At 39.3% G+C, this 11,023-nt stretch overlaps 4 protein-coding genes across 8 annotated transcripts; all 4 read right to left on the bottom strand.

The window, feature by feature from the left end:
- Positions 1–302: 302 nt before the first annotated feature.
- On the bottom strand, positions 303–4,431 carry LOC104773850 (uncharacterized). Its single transcript, XM_087461521.1, has 15 exons — positions 4,043–4,431; positions 3,829–3,956; positions 3,592–3,724; positions 3,348–3,504; positions 3,171–3,249; positions 2,912–2,952; positions 2,684–2,800; positions 2,447–2,527; positions 1,929–1,991; positions 1,805–1,856; positions 1,486–1,560; positions 1,009–1,056; positions 853–888; positions 669–743; positions 303–546 (listed from the first exon to the last, which is right to left on the bottom strand). The coding sequence occupies exons 1-15, from the start codon at positions 4,200–4,202 to the stop codon at positions 487–489; spliced, it is 1,305 nt and encodes a 434-aa protein (XP_087317647.1). The 5' UTR covers positions 4,203–4,431; the 3' UTR covers positions 303–486.
- Positions 4,432–4,512: 81 nt separating this feature from the next.
- LOC104774394 (uncharacterized) lies at positions 4,513–5,570 on the bottom strand. Of its 2 annotated transcripts, XM_087461524.1 has the most exons (4): positions 5,496–5,570; positions 5,313–5,362; positions 4,954–5,068; positions 4,513–4,865 (listed from the first exon to the last, which is right to left on the bottom strand). In XM_087461524.1, the coding sequence occupies exons 2-4, from the start codon at positions 5,352–5,354 to the stop codon at positions 4,618–4,620; spliced, it is 405 nt and encodes a 134-aa protein (XP_087317650.1). In that variant the 5' UTR covers positions 5,355–5,362; positions 5,496–5,570; the 3' UTR covers positions 4,513–4,617. The 2 variants fall into 2 exon arrangements, with proteins under 2 accessions (XP_087317650.1, XP_087317649.1); XM_087461523.1 differs by lacking the exon at positions 5,496–5,570 and having other exon boundaries at positions 5,313–5,396.
- Positions 4,513–7,926, bottom strand: LOC104773849 (putative serine/threonine-protein kinase PBL8). 4 transcript variants are annotated; one of them, XR_002037193.2, is made up of 8 exons: positions 7,516–7,926; positions 6,974–7,408; positions 6,678–6,814; positions 6,461–6,584; positions 5,496–6,044; positions 5,313–5,362; positions 4,954–5,216; positions 4,513–4,865 (listed from the first exon to the last, which is right to left on the bottom strand). XR_002037193.2 is itself a non-coding variant. In XM_010498519.3 (5 exons), the coding sequence occupies exons 1-5, from the start codon at positions 7,568–7,570 to the stop codon at positions 5,563–5,565; spliced, it is 1,233 nt and encodes a 410-aa protein (XP_010496821.1). In that variant the 5' UTR covers positions 7,571–7,924; the 3' UTR covers positions 5,276–5,562. The 4 variants fall into 4 exon arrangements, 1 of the variants encoding a protein (XP_010496821.1); XR_015563783.1 differs by having other exon boundaries at positions 4,954–5,068; XR_015563782.1 differs by lacking the exon at positions 5,313–5,362 and having other exon boundaries at positions 4,954–5,068.
- On the bottom strand, positions 7,908–9,592 carry LOC147940646 (UPF0725 protein At1g23960-like). Its single transcript, XM_087461522.1, has 6 exons — positions 9,474–9,592; positions 9,186–9,346; positions 8,821–8,976; positions 8,536–8,731; positions 8,400–8,445; positions 7,908–8,256 (listed from the first exon to the last, which is right to left on the bottom strand). Exons 1-6 carry the CDS (start codon positions 9,490–9,492, stop codon positions 8,229–8,231), a joined length of 606 nt encoding a protein of 201 aa, XP_087317648.1. The 5' UTR covers positions 9,493–9,592; the 3' UTR covers positions 7,908–8,228.
- Positions 9,593–11,023: the final 1,431 nt, after the last annotated feature.

The raw sequence follows: 11,023 nt of genomic DNA, 5'->3' as shown, positions 1-11,023 counted from the left end.
ATCTCTACATGTATGAAGTTTTACAACATTCTAATCACAACGTTCTACAACATTCTAATCGTGGTGAGTAACGACTGCAACCTACAGGCCATTATATATCTTCCAAAACCTTTGCAGCTTTCTCTCATACTTACTGCAGCTTGGCCACAGATTAAATCTGTTAATGTTAGATTGATGAAAATGACGTCAATATTCAAACTTGTTTTTTACACCGTCTACAAAATTTTCTGTATTTATCCATGTTTTTTTATTAAATCTCTTTTTACTTCGCCACTTTTCAATTCCTCCTCTCCAATGATAAATGCAAACAAAATAGTATTGTTCAATTGATGTCTCTCAAAGGGTTCATAATATTAATGACATTAGTGTGGGTGGCACCAAATGTTTATGAAGTTCCATTGATGCCTCCCAAAAAGGTTCAGAATTTTATCCTTGTACAAAGAAATGATGAGACATGACAGTATGATCCACCTTCATCTTCCACTTTCAGTTTAAAGGCTCGGGCTCCACTACTGGTGGTATGCAATCCACTTTATATCGAAGAGTCTTTGACAGAAGAAAAAAAAGACCCCGATGAATAGATCCACATTAATGAAAGCAACGAAAAAATGGGCTAAAAAGGATTCTAATTCACTTTGTCTACCGCAAAATGTTAAATATCACCCTACCTTGTTGAAGAAAGTTGAATATGAATTATCCCATACAAGCTTGTAGTTTCCAGCCATTAAGGTAGAGAAGTTTCCCTGCAGTATCCCGAAAACAATTACCTAATTACCTAATGCAACACAGCTACGCAGAGCAACAACAAAAAATACACCAAAAGCTTCCCCACAAAATTGACATAGCACTCACCTGGTCAGCTTCATACCGACGGTAAGGTAATATCAGCTGAAATTAGAAAAATTCACCCTCAGAAATTCACATGATTGAATGGATATATTATAGAGTGAGATTATATATATGCTAGAAGTATAACCATACAGTATGGTAACTAATGACCAGACTCACCGTCTTTTCCCCTGAAGCACCTATGTACTCCACGCTAAATCCAATATCCTGGGAAATAACAACAGAAGTATAAATAGAAACCACAAAAGCTGAAAACCTATCTTAGATCCCATCCCATGTCAAGAAACAACAATTCCTGTCTTTCACATGAAAGATCATCACAGGACAAGATACGCCGTAAAATAAGTGTGAAAACAAAGATAAGCAGAGTCTTGCAAAAACAGTAACAGACACAACTTTAAATCGAAATACAGAAGATAGAGACATGGTGATTTTCTCGACAGGCATTTTAAAGACCAAAAAACTAAGTTTCCTGAAAACTTAGACAATTACTGTAGCTCATAAGAGAACAAACAAGACACCACTGTGATTCTAGAATAATTCTGAAGAGGGAAGCAAAACCAAGCAAGAAAAAGCAATCAAACGATTTAAGGTTACATAATGGGGAAACATAGCGCGGGTTAAGAAATTCAATACCATGCTTATCTTGCCTTGCATCAAGGAGAAATCCCAAGCAATATATGAATTTTCGGATTCCACCATCAATGAGACCTAGAGAAACAACAAGAACAAACATCAATACTTGCGCCAGACTCGGCCGCAAGTGCTTATCATATGGTTTGATTTTTTTTCTCTGCCACCAGAAAATGTGAATGCCACACACACTACTGTCGTTAACATCACTTTACACTTTTTAGAACACAGTAAATTCAGATGGAACTAGTGTAAAAAGTCTCAGAATGGCAAAAAAAATAGTTTCATTAATAAATAAAAGCATCTGAGGAGAACATATTACCTCATAGGTTCTCCCTGCTTGGACAATTATCTCCTTGTACTCCTCATTGTCCCTAAGAAGTACAAACTCTTAGAGCTAGAAATCGTGAACTGAAGTGAGAATCTAGTGAATGATGGAAGCTAACCTTGAGCCCAATATGCCAGCTGTATCTGCTGAAATGAAGAAGGGAGAATTGGCAAATACATCGCTGGAAAAGCACAAAGTGAAATGTTAATGTTCTTCAATAGTGAGAAAGCAATTCCTAAAGCCGTCCAACCTAAGTAATATTGGAACTATGGATATAAAATTAAAATTTTAATCAAAACCGACAACAGAGTAAAACTGAAAAAATAACACAACTAATGAATTGGAGAGAATATCTAATACTGTATTAGATTTATCTCTTAAGACTAATGGGTATGCCTTTGCGTACTAGCAAAAATCTTAACAGATTAAGAATGGATTAGGACTAAGAAAACTAAAAAAAAAAACAAGGAGAACAAACCTAAAATAGACATAAACGTAATCGTCCTTAACTCTTGCAGAAATGTTTCAAAAGTAAAGTTTCCCCCAGTGTTGTGTTATCGAGTAGATCACTAGCAACCTATACTAGATAGAAGATATAGCTACCCACGACCAAGCCCATAGAAAGTGATATGGTACCTGATAAATGTGACGAATCTTTCAAACTCAGAAGTGTAGACAATAGAAGCTTCAGACAGGAGATTCATTTGGTCTCTACTCCTGCTCATCGCACATATAATAAAATTTCACTACCTCTAAATGGGAAGGTTCATTGAGCACTTCCAGCTCGATGATTATTGACTTGAGTTAATTTAAGGCAGCTTACGTTAACAAACAATAAACCAAAACAAGGAAAATATCATCCTACTATCTTACAGTTTGAAAGTATCATATCTATCCCACAGAAGTGATAGGAAAACCCGAATTGCCATCACCATTTTTGTGAGACTATATAGAGGGGATCCATAACGTTCTCGCTGTTCTTCCATTGGCCTATACACGAGAACAATAATTCTGTCAGTTAAAGGTTCTTATGCAACCTGAAACTTCTGCCATAGTAACCAAACACTCATTGTCTATGTAAAATGAGACCAAGGTACATACCCATCGTCATCATTTATTTGTCGAATAAAATCCAACAACACCTACGAGGTATGAGAGGAGAAGAATCAACAACTAAATCAATCGTCTAAATGCATGAGTATGCTGGAACGGACAAACCATGTAGCATATGCGCATGGGTATTGAGGACTATTGGCGGATTAGAATAAGGAAATTAACCATAAAGATGTGATAAGAGACTGATAGTGAGGAGAAGGCGCGAAAATCTGTGTAAAAAAGAGTAGAGATGGGTAGGGCATACCTGCGGAACTCCTACCAAGTACTTGACCAGGGTTTTGTAGACACCAGTGGCAGAGCCTAGTTGAGCCAACTGTCTCCTCCTATATAAAAGTCAATGAATGCATAATCCAGATTCCAGACTCTAAGAAGAAACCAGAAGAAAAGCATCAGTTAAGAAATCAGAAACAGGCAGGCTCACCTCTCCATTTGCTGCTTCCAAAGAAGAGCATATCTGTCACGTATGCTCCCTCCAGAGCTAACCAACGCATCAACCTCCGCCTGTTTGTTCCTCTCCGACCTCTCCTTCTGCTGTCTAACAAGTGATCCCCGGAAATCTTGAGGCATGTAGGTCATAACTGCAGAAAAGTTAAATAATATACTCGTGTGAGCCCTGTTTCAATTTCTTCTATGTATAAACAGTGTCGGCGTAGAATTAATTAAACCTGTGCTGAATATGCGCTCTGAATTCTTCGTCTGGAAGGAAATCATAGCAGTGAATGCGATATCAAAATTGTCTTTAAGATTCCGCAAAATAGAAGCGAAATCAGCATCTTCGGATGTGGAAGGTTCCCGAAGCTGCACGCGAAACCAAATCAAACAAGAGAGAGAAGTCAACTCACCAGAAGCAGGCCTAGTAGAGGCAGCATGGCTCGGACACAAAAGGAAACTAAAAGATTCACCTGAATAGGCCAGCGAGATGGTTGCAGAAGAAACAATATCTCCTCCATCTGCTCCCGATTTTTCCACATATTCTCATCAATTTTGTGAGGGGGCTGACGGTTTGCTTCGTCAATCAGTGAAGTTTCCCCTAGAAAGCAAACCCCAATAAAATCAGAAAATTCAAAAGCAGTAAATTGAGAATCTACAAATTGCTGATACTATCGGATCGGGAACCTTCTGAAGGGGGAGATTGGACGGTTAGTAGCTGAATAAGAGTAGTGATGTCAGAGGAAAGCCGAGAAACGTCGTCGGAAAGAGGAGGGAAAGGATATGTGTCGTAGTATGAAGCCAGAAAATCCCGGGTGATAGGCACAAGGCCTTCCGTTGACGCCATTTTCAAATTCTCTGCGCGATCTACTCACTCACTCACTCACTCACACACACACGCACAGACCCATGCCACCGCCAAGCCAAGCCAAGCCAATTCTCTCTCTCTATCTCTATCTCTGTGCCGGCGAAGGGAAGAGAAGACTAATTGAAAAATGAACGATGAATAGGTGGACCGTGGAGTAGGAGGCATATTTCTTTTGCTCTTCATAAACACTTTGGATCCGTAAGGCTTGTACAAAGCCCACTGGGCCTTTATTTATGCCCACTGATCCTTTATTTACTAGAAAGCGAAAGGAGTCCTTTGTTTCGTCGTCTTTGTTTAATGTTTATGAATTATGATGATGAATCGAAAGCGTGCACAGAAAATCTGTGAGTCTAGTTTATACGCATCATGTTTGTTGGTAGAAGAAAGAATACTGTTAAATGGAGCAAGAAGTACAATGACACGACTTGGGAACAAAGGCGCAAACGCCAAAGGGCTTGTTGGGAAGTTGGCAATTGATGCCGAAACAGCAAGGCATCGTGGCACAAGTGGTGGAGGAACAGCATTTGCACTCTAAGCACAACTCCAATGGCGTCATCAGCTTTCTCCTCCATACTCTGTACTCCATGACCATCTCCACCTCCACTGGCCTCATTTCTTCTCCATTTAGCCCCACCGCGTCTCCTACACATGACCCCAGATAGATGAGATCCGATCCGATCTACCACAACTACTTTTTAGCCATTGACAAAAGGAAACAACGTATATTCACCTTGGCCGTGGGTCGTAACCAGAATCGTCGCAAGCAAACCTAACAAAATCACATAATGCAAGCTTGACTCCATATTTCTCCTCGGTTCGCTAGAAAGATTAGGCGATACCAAGATCTGTGTGGTAGATAAAAAGAGTGAGTGTTTAGTGGGTCACTCCTCCAGATCCCTAAAAGTCCAATCATAGACAGCGAAGGCAACATCTACTTCCAATCACATGTGTATTAGGGCGTCTTAGGTAACTGTTCATCGCTATGCTATCCTTCTATTCACACAGTACGCACAACGTTACCAAACCCTTCATGGTCGGGTAGTATCCACTTGTTAGAAAACCATTACTGCTTACATAAAAAAAAATCACCTTGGAGTGGATAAGGTGTCTGCTACTACAAGCACATTGCATCAGAGTGCCTACTAAACAAGAACCACGCTCAATCATAATCATACAAGACTCTAGACGGATCAAGAAAGTTAAGTGGCAATAAACAGCAGCATTAACAACAACAACAACAACAACAAAAACAACGATTTTTATCAACCAGACCTTTGACTCTGGGAGAAATTGCGCAAAAGGAGACACAGCGAAACCGATTATGTACACTTGACAGTAATCACCGAACTCTGCATGCTGCAGGTCCACCTGGTGAACAATTTGGATTGGGTGACCTGCAAATCGCACCAGGCCCAACGTTCTTTCCAAACCTCCGGTGCATTCTGTAATCAGGCACCCCGCCCATTGCAAATGCAGCTCCAGCTGCAGTTGTGGCACCAGGGATCAGGGCATCACCTGTACACTGCAAAGGTTCCAAAGTCTCAACCACATCGCTCATCAATGGCCTAGCTTTCGGGTTCTGGCTAAGACAATAATACGCCAAGCTGCATGCTTTCTGAGCTGCCCTGACAGAGTACTGGTTCTCCAGTCTTGGGTCAATTATTTGCAGCAGTTTTCTTTTATCATTTAGCTTCGGCCGAGCCCAATCAACCAAGTTCTGCTCTTTGCTAGGTCTTGTCTTGTCCACTGATTTTCTTCCTGTCAACATCTCTAGAAGCACAACTCCAAAGCTGTACACATCACTTCTAGCCGTCAGGTGTCCTAGTTCATTAGTAATTGAGTCAAGTTAGTGTTAATTTGTGTAATGGTTTAAGCACTTATTGTCATGCAAAAAGAGAGACTATGTTCCTCGAAATAGTTTTGTGAATATAGAAATGCATACGCATGATTCAACATCTCAAAAGCCGCAATCCTATATGTTAAAAAATAGCAAACTAATAAAGCATTGAGGAAGTAGCTCAGGCAATGTCTTATTTTCTGCATGTGGCACTGACTTGCAGCAGAAATAGAAACCCACATTCAGTTAACTAAAGCGGCTTGAACGGTAGGACCTATATAAACAAATGATCATCACTCCCGGCATAGACTGTGTGAAAGTAAGACATTACAGGAGCTACCTCGTCAAGATTGTGTATGCATCTAGGAAAAAAAAAAGTTGAAAGAGATAGATCTCGCACCAGTCATCACATATTCTGGGGCAGCATAGCCATAAGTACCCATAACTCGAGTTGATACATGTGTTTCATCACCCTGGGGCCCAGCTTTAGCTAAGCCAAAATCTGAAAGCTTGGCTGTGTAGTCCTGCAGGTTCAAGCCAAGCAAGGATATATTAGTTTTGGTAAGGTATTCCCAACATCTTGGAGGAACCTTTGCAGCAAATGAAAGACTAGTTACCGAGTCAAGCAGTATATTGGAAGTCTTGAAATCCCTATAAATAACCGGTCTTTCAGCATTGTGGAGGAAAGCAAGACCTTTCGCAGCTCCCAGAGCAATCATCATCCTTCTAGACCAAGATAGCGGAGCTGTGGTTTCTGAAGTAAAGCCATGGTGACTTGGTTAAAGACTAGACGAGCATGACCAGATTAAAAAGCGGAATAAGTGATAAACAAAAAATGTGCAACTCTTGGGATATATGTAGGAAGGAATCAACCGCAGAGCAGAATAAAAATGGAGAAGGGTGTCGGGATTACTTCGAAAGAGGTGATTCTCAAGGCTGCCTCGCAGCATGAACTCATAAACAAGCAATCGGTGATCGTCCTCGCAGCAGTAACCAATAAGCTTGACGAGGTTGGGATGACGGAGCTGGCCGAGGAAGTTGACCTCGGTAAGCCATTCACGGTGACCCTGTAGGCCCTCCTTGTTAAGGACTTTGACGGCAACAGGGAGAGACTTGAGGCCGACGCGGAGGTTGTCATCAATGTAGCCCTTGTAGACGGTGCCGAAGCCGCCTTCTCCGAGTATATAATCTGGGCGGAAGCTCTTAGTGATGGTCTCGAGCTCAAACAAAGTGAAGGGGATGACTTGGGCATACGAAAGAGGAGTGCAAGAGTCGTCCCGGAAGCGAGGAGTTGATGGATCGCTCAGATCTGAGACAGAGCGGGAGTGCTTCTTCTGGAGCTGTTGGGCTGCGAGGTGAACCAAAGAGAAGAGAGATCAGGAAAAAAAAAGAAGCAAAAGGCGAGCGAGTGAGAGATATATAAAGAGAGACAGAAGAAGAGAGAGAGAGAGAGACCTTGAGCTTGAGGAGTGAAGACGGCAGCCTCGTCTCTAGTACCGCAGTTGCCCATTGTCAGCAGGTCGAAGGAAGTGGAAAGGATCTCATTCTCAATCGCAAAGCTAAGCACCTCCGAACCGATTACCGATTTAAAACCCTAATTGCAATCGGAGAAGACAACGAAGCTCTCCTCACCAACGCACCACTGAGACTGGAAGGAAGTGCTCTCTCTGTGTCTTTCACAGTTTACAGCAGGAATTAAAGTTTGACAGTCCACTCCTTGTTGCCGGCACCAATTGGGCTTTACAATTCTTTATCATGTAGGCCTTATTAGTGGGCTTGCTTAGGCCTCGTATATACAAGGCCGATTACTGTATATCCTTCCCAAAGCAAACAAAAAAAGAAAAGACTACTATACAATGCACTCATTATATTGCCTTGCAGAGTAGGTTACGATACAATGTGACACTGTCGATAATCGATGGCCGGATAACTTTGTCGATTGTACTGGCTTTTCTCCATCCGGCCATATATTATATTAGGAATTTAGGATAACAAAGTTATCAAAAAGATCTTAAGTTATCTTTAGATCTGTTTGTTGTTAAAAGTTTGAACAACAAACAGATCTAAAGAGAGGAAGCGAACAAGGCAAACCATAAAGTTCATGTCTCGGTTATAAAACGAGACTCGGTCAATTATCACAACAGTGCTTGCCTCAGCACCACCCAGTTTTAGACATTCGATAGCTCCTCTATCAGTCTGAAGATATCAATCAATGTAAAAAAAAAAACAAGAAACATTCAGCAAAGTGAAAACCCCCTAAAAGTTAAACGAATAGACTATTAGACTCATCAAACAAACAAGACGTTTTATAATTTAGATTAGATATTTCATTCATATACCTTGATTTCTTGACAGCTTCTTTCACTTCAATTTCCATGGATTGAACTGCCAAAACAATCCAAATAAACCTATGACTGGTCCAAAAGCTGTCTATTAGGAAAGACAAAAGGAAAAGAAAAGAAAATAATGGAGTACCTTTTTTCTCAGGTGTGGGATAGCATGAGATGTACAAGGGCGGACAGTGATAATAATAGCAGACTCTAGCTCGGAAATGTTTTGGCTGACCATTAGAAGGATCCATACCTTCAAAGGTAATGAAATACATTACCGAAGCAGCACCAGTCGCGTAAAAATTGGCTTTGATAGCCTCGACAAATTCATATTTTGTATCCTGTGTTTTCGAAACAAATTAAGGGTAAACCAATCGTAAACGAGAACAAGCACCTTTCTTAAACAAAGATACTACACTTAGTATTCGACTTTCCTTTCATTGTATCTCTCAAGAGATTCCCGAGACAGCCGGTACATTAACTCTCTGGTGGTTTCGGGTTCCATGACGTACTCATTGTTATCATCGAAATTAAGAGGTCGGTAATTAAAAAGACAGCGGAACTGCTTGAAGTCAATGTCGAAACCCTATATGATAAACCAAAGATTCCCCCACAAAAAAATTAACAATAGCATTTTCCAAGTAGAGAATATGAGATTACTCGCACTAGACTCCCCACAAATCAACAACATACAATAATATTTTCTAACCAAGAATATAACACTATGTTTTCAGGGAATGAAAAAAAAAAAAAAAGTCAATCATAAAAGACAACTGAATAAAGAAGAACCCTAACCTCGCTCTCGATGACTTGTTCCTTGATGATGCGTTCCTCTTCTTCACGCGAGAGATTAGGCTCTTCGTTTTCACCACGTCTTATATAAGGAATATACACATCCTCAGGATCAGTACCAGGCACGTATTTTAAATTCGCTGGTATTTCCATGATAGTCCACTCTGAGAGAAACGACCCGAAAAAAAAAAAAAAAAAACAAAACAAAATTCGAAATTAGGGATTTGATCCGCCGATTTTTATATAATGGATCCTTTTTAGATCGATATATAGTGTTTGGATTCGTCGTACCTGGTAAATCATCTGACATCGCTACTTACGAATCTGACATCGACTTGTGAACAAAAAAGAAGAACCCTTTAGTTTTTGTTTTGTCTGTAAAGTGTACTTTATGAATTAACATCAGTTCCACAAAAGATAAGAATCCAGACATAATATTAATTAATAATTCCCATTTTAATTGAACTACAGCCCCTCTAAGTTTTTGTTCTTTTCGAATTTAGTCTTATATTTTGGGTAGTAAACCAATAACCCTTGGGACACACTAAGAAATTGCTCTTGCTTTATCACACTCACAAATTAATTAATGGGTGACCCTGAAAAGTTATGACGGAAACTATTATCGAGAATTTTTTTATACGTTTATACGTTTTGAATTCATTTTGTCATGAAGATCGATATTTTTGTTTTATATTTTCAGCTTTCACTAAATTAAGTCAAAAGAATTTAGTAACAAAGCTCGAGCTCGGTCGTGGCGGCACGCTTACATACTAGTTACTCCTCTGTCTCAAAGTTATTACGGTATATGAAATGTCTATATACTACTTGCAAAAAAGATTTCCCAACCCATTTTTTCAGAGTGTGAAATTTGTAAATTTTGCATCACCACACACGATTAGAACATATGTAGTCTTCGTGGTCCACCCAAATTAAAATACATTTGGTGGAGACTGGAAAGTACTTGATAATTCCACCCATGTTGGCTATTGCAAAGTGCCAAAGTCCATATATAGGAGCAAAGAAAGTTTAAAGTTGATAGCACCTCAACGTTATTTACAACGCAGATTATTTGTTAAGCTTGATTAAACTATTACCATTCCTCAAATCAATCATCACAGAGACTCATCTCATATATATATATTTTTAAACTATGCCAGATTTCTTCAGAGAAAGAACAGTGGACCAAAACATTTGTTAGCTCATCTCATATATATTTATAACTTATACAGTTATACAACTTATTTCTCTCGTGTAACAAATTCGTGACCCTTTCTTCTCTTGGCAAAGTAACAATTATTTTATTTATTTGCATTAAGGTGTTTTTATGTTAATTAGTATTGTAAATATTACCAAGAGTCTTTATTTTTTCTTTATATTTATCCTTGAAATAATAGCTTAAAGCGTGCTCCAATAATATTTCACAGCAAGAACCAAAATACGTATACAAAAAAACCAGATACATTTCAAGTCTTGTTCCATTAGTTCTTTATCTTTAAAATTTTGACTCCACCCAAAATGAGAAAGAACATCATACTTTGCAATATAAGAAAGAAAACAATATGCATGTGACGTGTGATATATACGCATGTGAATCCTCAAGAGGTAGGCGATCAATGATTCCTGGGGTCAATATTAATTGTGATATTATCTTCAGGGGCAAATAGTTTCTATATTATTAAAAAGACACCAATTTTATTATACCACTAATCCACCGATCCCATATATCGAGAGCTTTGATTTGGTCTGACAATTGTAAAAACATCTCTCATTTTCTTTGATTAATCATGTCTTCTTCTCATATATATAATTGCATTATTTGCGTATAGAGATGTATTCACATA

The sequence above is a fragment of the Camelina sativa genome, chromosome 8, assembly GCF_030686135.1.
Source record: "Camelina sativa cultivar CO46 ecotype springtype chromosome 8, ASM3068613v1".
In the NCBI taxonomy this organism is placed as follows: domain Eukaryota; kingdom Viridiplantae; phylum Streptophyta; class Magnoliopsida; order Brassicales; family Brassicaceae; genus Camelina; species Camelina sativa.
This window is presented reverse-complemented; position numbering and strand designations above follow the sequence as displayed.

Coding starts and splice junctions, on each gene's coding strand:
- LOC104773849 (XM_010498519.3), bottom strand. CDS start 7,570: ATGGGCAACTGCGGTACTAGAGACGAGGCTGCCGTCTTCACTCCTCAA. Junction 7,409..7,515: donor CTTCACTCCTCAAGCTCAAG/GTCTCTCTCTCT, acceptor TTCACCTCGCAG/CCCAACAGCTCCAGAAGAAG. Junction 6,045..6,460: donor CCCAGAATATGTGATGACTG/GTGCGAGATCTA, acceptor CTAATGAACTAG/GACACCTGACGGCTAGAAGT.
- LOC104774394 (XM_087461523.1), bottom strand. CDS start 5,396: ATGATTATGATTGAGCGTGGTTCTTGTTTAGTAGGCACTCTGATGCAA. Junction 5,069..5,312: donor GACACCTTATCCACTCCAAG/GTGATTTTTTTT, acceptor TCTACCACACAG/ATCTTGGTATCGCCTAATCT. Junction 4,866..4,953: donor GGTTACGACCCACGGCCAAG/GTGAATATACGT, acceptor GGTCATGTGTAG/GAGACGCGGTGGGGCTAAAT.
- LOC147940646 (XM_087461522.1), bottom strand. Junction 8,732..8,820: donor AGAGATACAATGAAAGGAAA/GTCGAATACTAA, acceptor TCGAAAACACAG/GATACAAAATATGAATTTGT. Junction 8,446..8,535: donor TCCCACACCTGAGAAAAAAG/GTACTCCATTAT, acceptor TTGTTTTGGCAG/TTCAATCCATGGAAATTGAA.
- LOC104773850 (XM_087461521.1), bottom strand. CDS start 4,202: ATGGCGTCAACGGAAGGCCTTGTGCCTATCACCCGGGATTTTCTGGCT. Junction 1,992..2,446: donor AGATTCGTCACATTTATCAG/GTACCATATCAC, acceptor GTGCTTTTCCAG/CGATGTATTTGCCAATTCTC. Junction 1,057..1,485: donor TGCAAGGCAAGATAAGCATG/GTATTGAATTTC, acceptor GTTATTTCCCAG/GATATTGGATTTAGCGTGGA.